At 35.6% G+C, this 14,316-nt stretch overlaps 1 protein-coding gene across 2 annotated transcripts in view; it reads left to right on the top strand.

The window, feature by feature from the left end:
- The first annotated feature begins 596 nt into the window (after positions 1 to 596).
- LOC149785932 (somatostatin receptor type 2-like) overlaps positions 597 to 14,316 on the top strand; it is a 342,548-nt gene continuing 328,828 nt past the window's right edge. Inside the window, exon 1 of one of the 2 annotated variants that reach the window (XM_089976172.1) lies at positions 597 to 708. In XM_089976172.1, coding sequence (XP_089832298.1) covers positions 683 to 708 — 26 coding nt within the window. In that variant the 5' untranslated portion in view covers positions 597 to 682. The remainder of the gene's footprint in view (positions 709 to 14,316) is intronic. The other variant, XM_089976170.1, reaches the window with a different exon arrangement.

Below are 14,316 nucleotides of genomic sequence, written 5' to 3'. Positions count from 1 at the left end.
GTGGAGATTTGATGATGTTTACAACTTGAATAACTTGGTTCTGAACAGACTCCAAATCTTTCAGCAAAGAAACGAGTTGAATAGTGTCCAGCTCGCAAAAGCTGGACACTATTTAACGACTTTTATAAATTTAATATTAAATCATTACCCATTTGAGATTATTTTTATCACATAGTTTTTATTTCAATGGAAATTATTTAGATAGAAAGGAGGACGAATAATTTCGTTCATTCTGACAGACGGTGCACCTTTCAAAATATAGTCCCAAACAAACTTGAACTAGTAAAAGTAGATTGTATATTTTTACAAACTATAAATCAAACAAAAAGCTTCCATCCGAATAAACAGAACATTTTATAACGACAAAATCATTTTTCAAAACAGAATGAGCAATGATATGTGATGCCACATTAATACGGTAAACAGTAGGCCTAGAGTACATGTTTACTTGCAGAACTAAACGTTACATTTTTGCGATATATATGTGAAATAGGATTATTGGATGCAGAAATTCCCACATTTACTGCAATGCATTTGTGACCGGATATTTACAGTATTTGACTGGAACAATAGACTGTACAGAAGATGTAAACAAATTCCTTTTTAGTCGGATTTGCATCCCATATATATTGCGTAAAGATGCTGTGGTTGGATAAAGTTCGTCCAGTTAGGAGACCCATTTATGTTCTTATTTTGCTGTAAAGAGAGGTGAGTTTATTTACTTCTGTAAGTTAACATTTAAACCACGCTTGTATATACTGTGTATTCTATATCTATGTTACGGATATACTGCTCCCTCACCCCACCCCGCCATCAAATAGGCAATACCCTTAGTTTTACTTCTTATTGTTGTTCTTGTCTTGTAGTTTTACGATATTTTTCCCATTATGCTATTGTTATACATGATATAACAAACCCGTGAAAGGGGTAATATATCCATATTCAGACAGCCGATATAATTTTTCCTCAATTTCCTTTCGCGAGTCGAGTTCAAAAATGGCCGCTAAAAATGTTCATTCAAAACCAACATTCCAGAAGGTGGGGTTAAAAACGTTTTAACACGATCCCAGCCAGTCAGTAAAGAGGATACCGCTCAATAATTTCATGGGCTTATTCGGACCAATCAAAATCATATAAAGTGATATTTTAACATGGGTAATATAAAAAATATGACACTGCACATACTATAGGAAAACTATACCTACTATGTGATAAATACAGTTATTACACGTCTTCATTTTTGGACCAAGAGTGAATTAAAGGTTCGGTGTCAATCTGCTTTAATGAAATGATGAAGCTTGTATTTCGTACGATATTCGAGTGGTTTATTCAGTAGTTAAATTTAATGTTGTATGGTTCAATATTTTGTTTCTTATTAAATGATGGACTTTGTCTACTTGTATTTGAGATTTCAAAAAATTCCCACATGCTCAAAAAAGATGCTCAGTTATTGTTACTTATATTTTCACTCTAAATATTTTGCCCTGACTTTTTATTTCATTAAGACTTAGCCTTGACTTCCTCCTCTGTATTGCGTAATTTTATTCTCTATACACTAATCATCTACTCGGAAGTCTAGTCCGAAAAACAATATGTTGTTACAATTTCTATTTGTTCTGTGCTATTTCACAAGGCAAGCATCTGAAATTACTCAGTAAACAAAAGCGAATGTAATTAAAAGATTTTACGTACGATAGCCACCGCTTAAAATCAATGTATCATTCACGGGAAAAGGAAATAATATTTATTTTTAAAAAAATGCTATTTGGATATACTAAAGGTCGACCAATCAATCGTATGGTCATAATTTACTTTAATTATAAGACTTTGGTATACTTTTTAAAACACTGTAGTAGATGAATGCTGGTTGTTTAAGGACGAGATTCTGTTCATTGTCACCTGTTTTAGTTGATCTGCCAACAATGCTGGAACAAAGCATATTTGTATAAGTCAAATTCAGCATATAGTTACATGTACAATTCATACATCGAAACGTACAGAACGTGTTGGTCGAATTCAGCATATAGTTACATGTACAATTCATACATCGAAACGTACAGAACGTGTTGGTCGAATTCAGCATATAGTTACATGTACAATTCATACATCGAAACGTACAGAAAGTGTTGGTCGAATTCAGCATATAGTTACATGTACAATTCATACATCGAAACGTACAGAACGTGTTGGTCGAATTCAGCATATAGTTACATGTACAATTCATACATCGAAACGTACAGAACGTGTTGGTCGAATTCAGCATATAGTTACATGTACAATTCATACATCGAAACGTACAGAACGTGTTGGTCGAATTCAGCATATAGTTACATGTACAATTCATACATCGAAACGTACAGAAAGTGTTGGTCGAATTCAGCATATAGTTACATGTACAATTCATACATCGAAACGTACAGAACGTGTTGGTCGAATTCAGCATATAGTTACATGTACAATTCATACATCGAAACGTACAGAACGTGTTGGTCGAATTCAGCATATAGTTACATGTACAATTCATACATCGAAACGTACAGAACGTGTTGGTCGAATTCAGATCATATTTTGCTGCTGATGTATGCCGACATTTGTCTGACAAAATGTGTAATGTTTTAAATATGAACGGGCCTTACCGGGAGTCAGAATACACGTATATACGTTTCAAAGGATCGCTGTCTTAAGGGTAAATACAAATAATATTAGTAGTTGTAGTGACTCACTTCCAATTTTCGTATTTTATCCAACTTGCCTTCCCATTGGCCCTTGTTATGAAAGAATAATCCAGACAGATTCCCATCAACTTTTCTCAAATGACAATGTTGTAATCTTACTAGGCAAATTGTCATAACCTTAAATCAGAAATACAATTTACCAGGTAGACCTTTATATGAATATGGGCTTTTCAATTTCTTATAAATTACGTTCACATTTTACATGCTGGCATAATTTACGTTAAGTCACACATTTGATCTATGTATCTGATTATAATGATTTCAATATTTTGTTATCTTCATCAAGTGCAGTCATAAAATTAGTGCACGAACTTTTGATTCTATCAAGTTAATGCCAGACACTAATTACAACTAGACAGTCAGACCAAGCAACTCATCTATCCTTGTAAAAACGGTATCCACCTGCATAATTAAAGTTCATGCAGATTTGCTACTTTAATTGACCCATTTTGGCAGCCTGATAATGAAAGTATAGTTCTCGTTTGCTTATTGTCAATTGTCTTTTTTTTTTTAAATTGCATTAATTTTGGTGGACGTACTGCTTCAAAAAATGCAAGGTAGCTGCTCTTTGTAAATTAAAACTGATTTTGGCAGACACACTGAGTTAGAATTTCATATTTTATTGACTTCACATTTCTTTAAGCATAGCAATGTTTTCTGCTTTAAATGTTGACGCACAAACAAGATGGCCGCTATCGCTTAAGCGGCTTGAAGCAGCTGTTCCGTTTTTTAGTGCCGTTTTCATGATATTTGTGCTTGTTGCCTGTTTTCATCTTTGTTATTGTGTTCATTATGTATTGGCTGTTAAATCCGTATGTGTTTCTTCATCTCCTTCTTTTGGCAATGAGAACAATTAGACTTTTTCTCAGCTGTCTTGCTCCACTGTTTTTGAACAAACCACCATCACGTGTTACTCGCCAGTCAACCCGTTTATGCTACGATGGACCCTCATTAATTGCTTTAAATGATCACTCCTTGGCTCTCCACAATACATTGTGCTCTAGACTAAACGAACAGGGACTACATTTACCATTACCTAAATGTAAACAGAAGCGAAAAAAGAAACGTTGTTTCAAAGCTGGTCGGCGTTGAACAGGAAGAAGAATTCCAGTTATCTCCCTTTTTTCGGCTCAACAATTTACAAACAATTCGACCGTTAATTTAGATAACCTAATTCAAATCTCTATTAATTCGTCAACCTTTGTGTGAACTATCCAAGAAATACCTCTGCGCATTGTATTATTCAATGCCCAGTCAGTAGGACCACCGGAAAAGCGCACGTAAATAGTTAATTTTATCAACGACCAGAATATTGACGTATTTTTCCTGACAGAAACATGGCTAAAAACATCAGGCGATGAGCCCAAGTGTGCGGATCTAACACCCACTGGTCACTCCATCACGTCGTTCCCCCGTAATTCTCGCGGAGGTGGAATCGCTGTCATCACAAAGAACTTCATGATAAAACGTCTTAACTACACCACAACATTCAATTTCGACCACACATCGTTTGAACTAGTCCAAACCACACTCGCACTGGAGCAAAGATCAGTCCATTTTTTCTGCCTATACCGCCCTCCTCCTAGTAGAAAAACAAGCTGTCTGACTCTCTCTTTTTGAAGCAGTTTCTTTCTAAATCTGCTGGACTATGGAAATTCGATAGGTGGCAACCTGATTATTCTTGGAGATTTCAACTTTCACTTTGACTGTCCCGGAAACTCAAATACATCAAAACTCATAGATTCCATTAATGTTTTCAACCTGAAACACTCAGTTAACCAACCCACCCATAAACATGGTCACATTTTAGACTGGATTCTTCATCGACCTGATGGTAACATTCTACGGTCCTCCCTGGTATCCCATGACCTTGCATCAGATCACCTCTGCTTTATATGCCATCTGGACGTATCAGTCCCTAACCCTCCACCTTTATCTGCTACGAATAGAAACCTCCGTAAGATAAATATAACCAAACTAATACACGACATCCAAGCTAACCTAACAACTTGCTTACCTCCTACCGCAGAACAACTCGATAACTGCCTGCGTCCATTGCTTGACAAACATGCCCCAGCTACCAAGTGCAGAGTATCAAATCAAAAGTGTTCTCCATGGTATAGCAGTGTTAGGGACCAGCTTCGCACTGCTGAAAGAGACCGCCGTAAAGCTGAGAGGTTCTGGCTTTCCACCAGACTCTCTATTCATAAGCAAATCTATGAAGCCGCTAAGAAGAATGTCACAAATATAGTCCATGCAGCAAAATCAGCCCACTACACTACTAAGATTATTGAAGGTTCCAGCTGCAAAGAGCTCTTGGAGATTACTAACAAGCTAATGTCAAGGAACAAATCTACACCACTTCCAACTACCTTCTCTCCAGTCGACCTTCTGGACATGTTTGCAAATTTCTTCCGTGACAATGTACAAACCGTTAGAGATGAGCTTGACGCCACAATTTCAATTGACTCGTCGTCACCATGCAGTTGGGATACAGAATTTGAGCGGCAACCATTAGCAGCCTTTGAACCTGTCTTTATGGATTTCGACGTACAATCCTGATGAAGAGTGCACCAGAGTCATGTGAACCTGATCCAATTCCAACATTACTGCTGCCTGAGTGCTTAGATCCAGTATTGCCTTCACTAACTGATGTTATTAATACCTCTCTCTCATCCGGGGAATTCCCATCATTTTTCAAAACTGCCATTGTAAAGCCTCTGCTGAAGAAATCAACACTAGACCATAACGATTTAAAGAACTGCCGCCCAGTTTCTAATCTCCCATTCATACAAAAAATCTTAGGAAAGGTTGTTCTATCCCAGCTTGTATCTCATCTAAATTTAAACAGTCTTTCTAGCAATGTACAATCTGCATATCGCCCTTTCCACAGTACTGAAGCTAAAAGTAGTTAATGACATTCTCTCTGCGTTGGATAGCGGAAAGATTACAGTCCTCACCCTCCTAGATTTGCCTGCAGCATTTGACACAATATACCATGATATATTACTTCACCGTCTCCAGCATGTATTTGGCATTCATGATACAGCCTTACTGTGGTTCAAGTCCTACTTGGTCAACAGGACACAAATTGTGTCTGCAAATGGGATACACTCCAGCCCATTTGATCTATGTTGTGGTGTTTCACAGGGGTCTGTTCTTGGACCTGTTCTCTTCGTTCTGTACACTCACTAGCTCTCAAGTGTCATAGATAACCATAGAGTGCCTCGCCAATTGTACGCTGATGACACCCAAATATACAAATCTAGCCACCCAATTGAAGTTGATGCTAACATCCAAGTTGTAGAGAGGTGCATTTCTGATGTGAAATCATGGATGACATGTAACAAGCTGCAGATGAATGATGATAAAACTGAGGCCATTCTGATGACAACACAAATACTTTCTCATTCACATCCTTTACCTCAAACAATAAATATCAACAACACCAACATTAAATTCACACAGTACGATTGTCATGAAAATATGCAAGGCTGCATATCTTGATCCGAGACGCATCAGCTCAATTCGCAAATATCTTTCAGTTGATGCCACTAAAACACTTGTGTGTTCATTAGTAGTTTCAAGACTGGACTATTCTAACTCAATTCTGTCTGGTTCATCTCAATATCTGCTCCAAAAACTTCAAACAGTTCAAAACACAGCTGCTCGGATCATACTTAGAGTAACACGATCAGAGCACACCTCTCCGCTGCTCTGTACCCTACACTGGCTATCCATTCGATCTAGAATCAAACATAAAATTTGTTCTCTGTGCTACGTTTCACTGTCGGACTCTAGTCCACACCAGCAAGATACTTAAGCTCCTCTTTTGACAATCATATACTCATTATTCCCACTATGAAAACAAAGTCATATGAACAGCGTTCTTTTGCATACCAGGGCCCAGCAACGTGGAATGAATTGCCCACTGAACTTAGACACAAAGACACAGTGATCACATTCAAGAGGGCTCTCAAAGCTCACTTATTTCGACTGCAAGAACAAACTTAAAGACCTAATAATGTTTCCTACCTTAAATATTCTCAGCATATTTTTTTAATTTATTTTCTAATTTCATGGTGTTTGTTTTTCTAATTGTATCATTATATGTTTTTTATCTTATAGGTATTGTCTAATGTTGTAAAGCGCTTAGAGCTTCTAAAGATTATTCGCTATACAAAGTTTTCGCTATTATTATTATTATTATTATTATTAACTTAGCGTTTATTTGGTAAATGGGACAACTATAATATGTTAAAACATAGAAACATAGTATATTCGTTTCTTTTGATTTTTTATGAACTTTTATTAATTTTAGAACTTTCAACAATGCTTGTTACAATGTGTATACTTGGGACATAATTTTGTGTTTCTGTGCTATTTTTTTTTCCTCACTTTGTACAAGTATCATCTATTTATAGATTTTAGATTTATTAAAATGTAGCCATGATCCCAAAATTATTGGGAACTACACCTGAAACTTTGTAATGACAAAACGTATTTGATGGTGCCAAGAATTTAAATAAGAACTGCATTTTACTTCATTATCCATCTAGGAAACTGCCTAAATGTATTGCAAACGTATTATTTCTGCTAAGCTTTGGTAACTGATTCATAAATTTAGTTGTCGTAAAAATTTGTGGCACTTTGAAAAGATTAGACATTTATACCAACATTCAAAACTTGCCAAGAAGTGCAATTTCAATTTTCAGCCCATTTCTGCTACTTATAACCCCATTATAGATAATTACTGAACAACGAAATGTATTTCTATACTGTGAGTAATTGACAAATAGTGCCCTTTCCTAAGATTGCCCCTTATTTCCTTGCATATGCACATCGTGTGGGTTAGTTTGTATATTGCAATTTCGAGTTGCAGTTGGGTAAAAAAAAAATCGACAGACTAGAGTACCATGAAAATTGGAAACGTGCTCATTGCTTTGGAACAAACAAAAGCAGTTGGATAACTGCTTCTTGAAATAGTTATAAGCAACATATGCTTCATTTTCCTAAATATCATAGCCAAAGCCAGGACTCAGAAAAATTACGCTCTAGTGTAAAATCAATGCTGTCTTGCCGTACCATTTTATAAATACATAATATGATTTCAAATGAGAATGTTTTGGTAGCGTTTGCCACGATTTGAAATTCTTATAGTACAGTGGTAGTTTATAGACAGTAGAGTAGGCTATTTGGATTACCTCTGAATTATCCAATCGGAAATTTGCGATACCGATTTAAATATGGCGGATACATTTTCTGTAGTACACACCTATATCTCTATACCCAGCACGTTCTGGGGCGTTTAGTGATCTTTCTCGGTAGAATATACGTATTTTAGATATTAATTTATCTTTACAATCATAGAGATGGTTCAGAAATTAAGTAAGTATTTTGACAGAATCAGAGCCATTTATTTAAAGATACGTTTGAATGGCTGATTACTTCAAGATGGCGAAGGGAATAATTTATTTGTTTAGGAATATATCTTGGCATACATAAATAACAGCGAACAAGACAACCTGAGAGTAATCAGAGTTTCAAAAGTCTGGGTGTAGAATATCACCCAAGGAATATTAGTTAAATTAAACGAATGCTCATTATCGTCGCTTGTTTTACTGCTCCGATAGCACTTACCCTAAGTGTACTTTAACCGTACAGCTGAGAACAGAAAACAATTACCTACACAAGTAAAACATTATGCTAAATACGGACTAAAAATTATTCTAGTTCTCTCTCTCTCTCTCTCTCTCTCTCTCTCTCTCTCTCTCTCTATATATATATATATATATATATATATATAAAATTGTAAGAATTATTAACACATTTTGGATTATATAATGCCAATAATAATAAGGTTCTAAATATTGCCCCAACCCAAATAAATAAATAAATAATTGAATTTAGGAAGATAATAAGCCCCTCCCCTGAAAAAAAAGCCCGTAAAGACTTGTCCCTATTGTCCCTATAAATTAAAACATAAATATGTGTTCTGTCGTGAATACTCTACCATGGGCTGTTTTGTGGGTTCGACTCCATCTTTCAGCAAGTGATAGGCAAATGTGGTGAAAGAATAACTCAGGAAGCCCCCCCCCCCCTTCACCCCCCCCCCGCCCCGAATCACTGACCCATGGGAAACTAACTGGCAAACTTTTCCACGTACCCTAGATGGCCAAGTCATGATTCGAGTCCACGCGAACAGAGGTGAAATGTGAGTTATCTATTAAGAAGAGCGCCTTAGATCACTTATAGACCCGGAGGTCCCTCAAGGCAAGCGCTCTTTTCATGGTTCTTGTCGTGTTTCACCCATCAAGAGATATGAATGGGTTAGGTATGAGTGTCCTGTAAACGAATGACACAAAATCAAGACACCAGCACCAAAAAATGTCTCCAAACCGAGTGGCCGAAATGTGTAAACCGCTCACCGTTATGGATCACTGCCATCTCACCTTCTGTCTGCGTGGGTTCGAGTTATGGATTGGTCAATCGTGGGTTCTATCCCCAGCCGAGTCATGACAAAGACTTACAGAAATGGTACTAACAGCTGCCTCTCTTGGCGCTTAGCATTAAGATGTTAGTGTTAAGACTGGTCGGCCTGGTGTCAAGATAATGTGACTGGGTGGAACATATTTGCAGCACGATGCCCCAGTGCTAGACATCACTGTAAACTACCACACTGCAGACATCGTAGCGATATGACTGAAAAATTGTTAAAGCTACGTTAAAAATCCAAAACACACACACACACACACACACACACACACACACCTCTTAGTTCGGTGGTTCTTTCCTGCATTTGCCAGGGTTCTTGCTCAGTTATACTGGCAGCCATGTATAACCTATCTTGTGCTGAAAAATAGTGTTTAAACCCCATAACAACAACAACAACCATGCAATGTCGATTCGATACAATTATATGCCATTTTGTCACAATACCACGTATTTTTAATACAAGAATGTGTCATAATGCAAACATATGTCTTTTGACAGAGTAATAGAATCGAAAAGGTCAGGAAAGTTTGTAAATTATTGTATTCGGTGCTTTTACTATCACATTAAAATGATTCATGGGGTCAATACCTGAAGTAGTTATGAAAATATTCTAACCTTACTTTTATATATCCTCGTTACGTTTCGTTTAAATTTGTTCACGTTCTCCATTACAAAGTTGTTGTATGTCAAATGCGCATTGAAACCTATATGAAATCTAGAATGTTATTTTTAAAGGATATCTGGACCGATAAAATTAGTTATATGAAGTGACACAAGTTCACTTTAGCGTTGTTACGAAAATCTGATCTAAATCGTATTAAAGATGAAATATTCTCGTTGTCAATAATTTGATTTGACTTCAACATGAAATAAAAACCTTTCGTTTCAATAATAGCTATGCCGCAGCACTTCGAATACAAAAAAAATCTATAGTCCATGTCTATTCAAAATTAGAAGCAAGTATTACCCCGTTCTGTAATATTAGAAGCAATCATTATCTCCATATATAATATTAGAAGCAAGTATCATCTGCATATATAATATTAGAAGCAAGTATTACCCCGTTCTGTAATATTAGAAGCAAGTATTATCTCCATATATAATATTAGAAGCAAGTATCATCTGCATATGTAATATTAGAAGCAAGTATTACCCCGTTCTGTAATATTAGAAGCAAGTATTATTTGCATATATAATATTAGAAGCACGTATTATCTGCATATATAATATCAGAAGTAAGCATTGCAGCCTATAAGACATTAGAAGCAAGAAAAGTGTGCTAATGTGATCCTTAGATTCCAATGGATTTGGTATTCAACAAGATTTATTTTAAAATCAGATTAGAGAATTATGTAGCATTAAAAGCAATATCCAGTCATTGGTTTGGTTAGTAGTTCGTCCTCGAAAATAGGTGATAGTAAACTGAATGACAAGCACGTTTTGTCATGATGTTGGAAATAAGCTTGTTTTATCATTTCTAGAAGAGATTAATAGTCTCAATTGAAAACATTGAGACACGAATTAGCACTAAATTTTAATGGTCACCTGCGATAAAATATATGTTAGCGTGGGTAATGTCAACATTTCAGCACCACATATCTTTAAGTTAAACGATGACTTAAAAAAATTGTTTTGTATATTGTTAGAGTGAAATTTAAGTCAATGAGATTGTTTGATCCTACAATTAACTCCAAGGATAGACTTATTTATGTTCAGCTGGTAACATTCATGTATCATCTTTGTAATACTGTTACGTCATACTTAATTAAACCATAAATGGCTTATATCAAGAAATAATACGATTGTACAAAATACATCACTTTATCTCGTCTGGTAATATATTACATGATATTTCACATTTCCAAATACAATAAGCCTAAATCGGATGTTCTTTCTTGTATTTTTCCCTAATAAGTGAAATATAGTCATGTCGACTGCAATCAACGAACTCAGTGTGTATACTAATGAAACAGTGTGTAATCAACACAGTGAATATTCGAATTTACTGGATAAATAACTAGATGTATTGTTAATAATGCAACGAACGGTTTCTCAAGTTTAAACTTTTTCTTGTTTTTATTATCGCTTTTTACGTTAAATGGATATATTAAATTGTATATTATTCTCTTCAATATTAAGAATATTCTAGTTGTGGAATACTCTCACAGGTGGCAAGTTTTAATATTATATCAGAATGTTCCATGACTAGCACTGAAGCTTTTAGATTCATGTGATAACGGATTCCTTTAACAAACGCAGATATTCGCAGTTATCAAGTTTGAAATCTACATGTGTCAAGTAAAAAGTGTTCTGCTCAATTTCATTTGGTTTTAATGCACAGCTACATAGGTCTTATATTTGGTTTTAAATATTTATCTTGCAATGTGGCTGTTTTTTTTAAAACTGCCTCAAGGCGAATATATCATGCCAATTTCGTCTAAGTCACTTGCCCTAGAAATGTTTCCGAACAAAACAGGTCGCTTAATCCAGGCACTTACCACATCGTGAGAATACTGGTAACACATCCTAAATTTCGCAATACTGTGTCTGAACTCTGCAACAGTTTCACTTTTGAAGCGACGTTTATGGCAATTTATAAGTTATGTTAGAGCCGCGGTGCTTTAGTTTTGCTTTTTATAAACAACAACAACAACAAAAAAAAGATTAAATTTTTATTTAAAAAAAAGTAAAATAAAGATTAAAAATAACTTCCACTTTAAACCTAAAATTAGTTTCAAATCTGTATTTTATAGTCAATTATCAAATATGTTTCTTACCTTTACAGATTTAGGAAAATGAATGAAGCAGTTTGTGTGTTTGTATAATCTGATTTAAGTAGAAACATTGCCCTTTATCCAAAAATGTTACAATATTGGATAGGTATCAAAAAGTAGTCATCTGAGCTGATATTCGCAGCCTTATGAGTAGGACTGGAATATTCACAGCATATTTCGTAGCAGAGGTATTAGGAAAATGCACACCTTATTACGGGATTTTTCTCAGTAACAAAGATGAAAAATCGACTAAATATTGCAGAAACGGTCAATGCTCATAGTGGAAAATCGCTACGATTTTTTTTTTTTTTTGAAGACAGACCTGCTAATGTACTGTTATCAGCAAAGCATGGGGTCATTTAGTCTGGCTCGCTATGAACGTGTCTTTAAAGACAGGCCTGCTAATGTACTGTTATCAGCAAAGCATGGGGTCATTTAGTCTGGCTCGCTATGAACGTGTCTTTAAAGACAGGCCTGCTAATGTGATGTACTATACAAAATATGGATGTCATTTAGACTGGCTACAAGAATTAGTTACAAAACATTTCCACTATATTTTATATACATCTTTAACATTGAACCAAATGGAAAACAAATCTTAAAGTGAAAACTGAAGAAAGAAAAAAAGAAGAAAATATCTAGAAACATTGTTATGAAAACTGGTGACGAATAAGAGGCAATCGATATCAAGCAATAGACTTACTTTTTCCATTGATGCTACATTCCTGAAATACAGTTTTGAACAGTCGTTGAATTTTCTGACCTGCTCGTTTCATAGAAAATTATTTCTTGACAGGCACAGTATGTACTCACTTAGTCAAACTTTAAAAAACTCAGATTCTGATCTTCCGTAGCATAATATGCATGCAGTTCAGTGCCTACTGATTTCACTTAACTGCACCGACCCCAATCAGACGGCGTATTATGTGATGGTAGATCTGGGTCTGTGTAAGCTATGGTGGACTCGACTTATAGGCGAGTATATACGGTATGTGCAGACTCTGATATGCCTTAGGACTTTACTTTTTTGTCTTCATCATTGGATCAAGTAAATTTAACAGATTACAAGTCGTTCATGAACTCGTGAAAGTTTAGCTTTCGATTTATCGGCATTTGTGTGTGTATGTGTGTGTGTGTGTGTGTGTGCGTGTGTGTGAGTGTGTGTGTTGCATTTTAACGTAGATTTAACATTTTTAGTCGTATCGCTACGATGACTACATTGTGTCAGTTTATAGTGATGTCTATTACTGAGACATCATGCCGCAGACAGGTAGCATGATGTCCCACCCAGTCACATTATCCTGACACCATGTCGACCAGTTCTAACACTAGATTCGAGTATCATTTGCATAAGTCTTTGGTATGATTTGGCTGGGGTTCGAACCCGCGACCTCCGGCATCCGAAGCAGACACGTTAGCCACTGAGGCCATCGGATCGGTCATTTTGTTGGTCGTCTTCCTTGTATGTGTGTTATTATGATAAGTAAACGTGTGTGTTAATGTGACACGGATAAGTCCATTTTAATCTACTTATTGATAACAGGGAAAATTAATAAAACACACTAAAGACAGGTATGTCAATATTTAACTCGATGTCTAAGCTTTATATAGTTCTTTTTTGAGTTGACTGAGAGATCAGAACTTAAAGTTTATAAATTTCATGACGCAATTTTACGTTCTAGTAAAATATCAGTGTATTTTTCCTGCGGTGTTAATGTTATTATTTTGAGTTTAACGTCATTTTTCACCAATTATAGACCATGCATGGCGGCCAGTATTACTGGTGGAGGAAGAACCTGGAACAAACCGCTAAGAACCACCTACCCACGGGAAGCTACTGTTAAGCTTTCTCAATACCGATGTGTTATGGAGATGCTTTTTTGATAGATAACGAAAACAAACCTAAGTTCAAAATAGTATTTATTTGAACAAACTTTTTGTAGGCAAAACAGAAGCATGTGAATAGCTTGAAGAATTGTTTATTGATGGGCAATATATTAGATTTACAATGCATAACTTTCGGAAGGTATGATTTTTTATCTACGTATTTCTGAAAGGTGATAAACTGTTTGATAACTGCCACTTCATTTCTAGTGACCTAGACAGTTGAGAGAGGTAGGTTTCTTGTGTGGATTGAATCAGGATGATTTGCTTAATCTACTATATCAGTTCATTACCTTTAATGCATTGTGATAGCTAAGATTGCAAGTTTTTCAAACTAATAACATCATTTTTCATAACTGAGAATGGAATATGATAATTAGCTGATATAACCGTACTGGTCAGGGAGAAAAATCAATGTTTTGTTTCTC

The sequence above is a fragment of the Sinohyriopsis cumingii genome, chromosome 12 (assembly GCF_028554795.1).
Source record: "Sinohyriopsis cumingii isolate HCF-2022 chromosome 12, ASM2855479v2, whole genome shotgun sequence".
NCBI lineage: Eukaryota > Metazoa > Mollusca > Bivalvia > Unionida > Unionidae > Sinohyriopsis > Sinohyriopsis cumingii.
This window is presented reverse-complemented; position numbering and strand designations above follow the sequence as displayed.